The following is a 1,933-nucleotide window of genomic DNA, read 5'->3' as shown; positions in this document are numbered from 1 at the left end:
TGTAGTCTAGATCTAGAATAATATACTAGATCTAAATATTATCTATATCTAAAATCCTAATAGATGAAGTGAATTTTATAAGTTTCGGCCGAGAAAATCGTAATGTAGGCCCTATACATTTCATAGAGTACGTAGCTCTAAATCACATTTAAATGAAATAGTTCATTTCTTTTTTTTCTAAACTCGGCAGATGACGTCATTAGTTTCGTTCTCTTTTAGTGTAAACAATAAGCGACGTCATTGTTAAATGCGTTCTTGTCCCAAGTATAAACACTTTTCCGGTTTCATAATTAAAATTGGTTTTCTACATTGGAATACGCCTTTATTTTTTATTTTCTTCTTTAAATAAAATTGTGGTTATACAATTAAAACATCTAACATATTATTTTCAACAAAAGTCCGTATCAAAGTCTCCATATATCGCTGAAGATTCTGTTGTGATATCCGGCGAAAATATTTTGCGGACAGAGAGAGAGAGAGAGAGAAAGAGAGAGAGAGAGAGAGGTTAAAACATCTCTCCATACCTTTTCCAACTGTTCTAGGCATGTGATTGTAATAATAGATACGCCTCTGTATATTATTTTAGTATGTGCGATCAGTTCACTATACATTTGCAGGTCTGACAAAGTAAATTAGTTACTAGCCTGATGTAATTGCTTACTGGTCGTATTATATGGGCTGAGCAAGATGAATCAACAAAAAAAACTTTTATTATTTTAGGGAGAGATAACGTTAAATAAACATTTTTGGACATGAAGCGATGACAGCTAGCCAAAGTTTCCACAGTAAATCTTATGCGTTTACTTCCGACTAAGGATAACCGTATATTTTCAAGTGGGAGAACAAAAAACTCACACTTTCGTGGGGAGGGGGGGGGGTCGGTAAAGCTCATGGTTGCTATACCGGAAAGTCTCGAGTTCGAACCCTCGGGCACATGAGGCTCGTTAGCTGGGGACAGCCACTCTTCTAGGAGAGACATCTCCTAAATCAAACAACTGCTTCCTTGTAGTTTGTTCTTGGTTGGACAAAGGCTATGGAAGCAAATCCAAAAAGAAAAGCAGGCTGAAATCGGAGTCAATGGCCTCAATGGCGCATAACCAGTTGACACGTAATCCTTAATTGTCGGCAAAGCTCATGGCAGATAAGGCTCGATCCCTCCCAACACTAAATATTTAGAACGAAGAAGAAGAAAGAAGAAAACATAGGATACTTCCTATCTATTAAAAACGTAGTGATTTCGAACGGTGCAAACAGCCGGATCAGAGCGCCATTCGTAAGCTAATAGATGCACCCGGATTGGCCGGGTAAAAAAGCATTTTTATCCCATTCAAAGAAAAAAATCCCCTAGTTTACCTATGACCACATCCCGTAACGGGGCCGTAGTAGATGTTCCTGGTAGGCGCACCTATGTCGAAACGATAGTGCAAACAAGTGAAGCAAGCGGCACACCCATTGAATTGATCAAATACTTAATGCTCATCTCCTACACAGATTGCAAGCGGTAGCTGGACTGCACTATGGCATATCTGCTGCCGTACGTTTTGCTTGTCGTCTTTAGAGTAAGCATAGGCAATGGACAGCAGAGTAAGGATATTTTTGGATAAATTTACTCTTAATAGAGATATGTTGTTAAAAAGATACTATGTATGAATGTATGAAAAGACACTGTGTATGAATGTATATATTTATGTATGTATGTATGGATGGTTGGATGTATGTATGGATGTATGTGTGTTTTTGTTCATTTGTTCGTTCGTTCATTCGTTCATTGGTTAATTCGATCATTCGTTCTTTCTTTCATTTGTTCATATGTTCATTCGTTCCTTCGTTCATATGTTCATTCGTTCATATGTTCATCCGTTCCTTCGTTCATATGTTCATTCGTAAATTTGGTCATTCATTCATTCGTTCATTCGTTCATTCGTTTATTTGT

General features: G+C 37.4%; 1 protein-coding gene across 1 annotated transcript in view; it reads left to right on the top strand.

Annotated features, from left to right (window-relative positions):
* Positions 1-1,478: 1,478 nt before the first annotated feature.
* Positions 1,479-1,933, top strand: part of LOC131957112 (A disintegrin and metalloproteinase with thrombospondin motifs 6-like) — a 24,518-nt gene continuing 24,063 nt past the window's right edge. Inside the window, exon 1 of the mRNA XM_059321818.1 lies at positions 1,479-1,584. Within this exon, the coding sequence (XP_059177801.1) occupies positions 1,518-1,584 (67 nt within the window). The 5' untranslated portion in view covers positions 1,479-1,517. The remainder of the gene's footprint in view (positions 1,585-1,933) is intronic.

This window comes from Physella acuta, unplaced genomic scaffold (genome assembly GCF_028476545.2).
Source record: "Physella acuta isolate Inbredline_101_S28 unplaced genomic scaffold, ASM2847654v3 ptg001208l, whole genome shotgun sequence".
Taxonomy (NCBI): domain Eukaryota; kingdom Metazoa; phylum Mollusca; class Gastropoda; family Physidae; genus Physella; species Physella acuta.
Note: the sequence above shows the minus strand (reverse complement) of the source record. Positions and strands in the feature narration are given on the sequence as shown.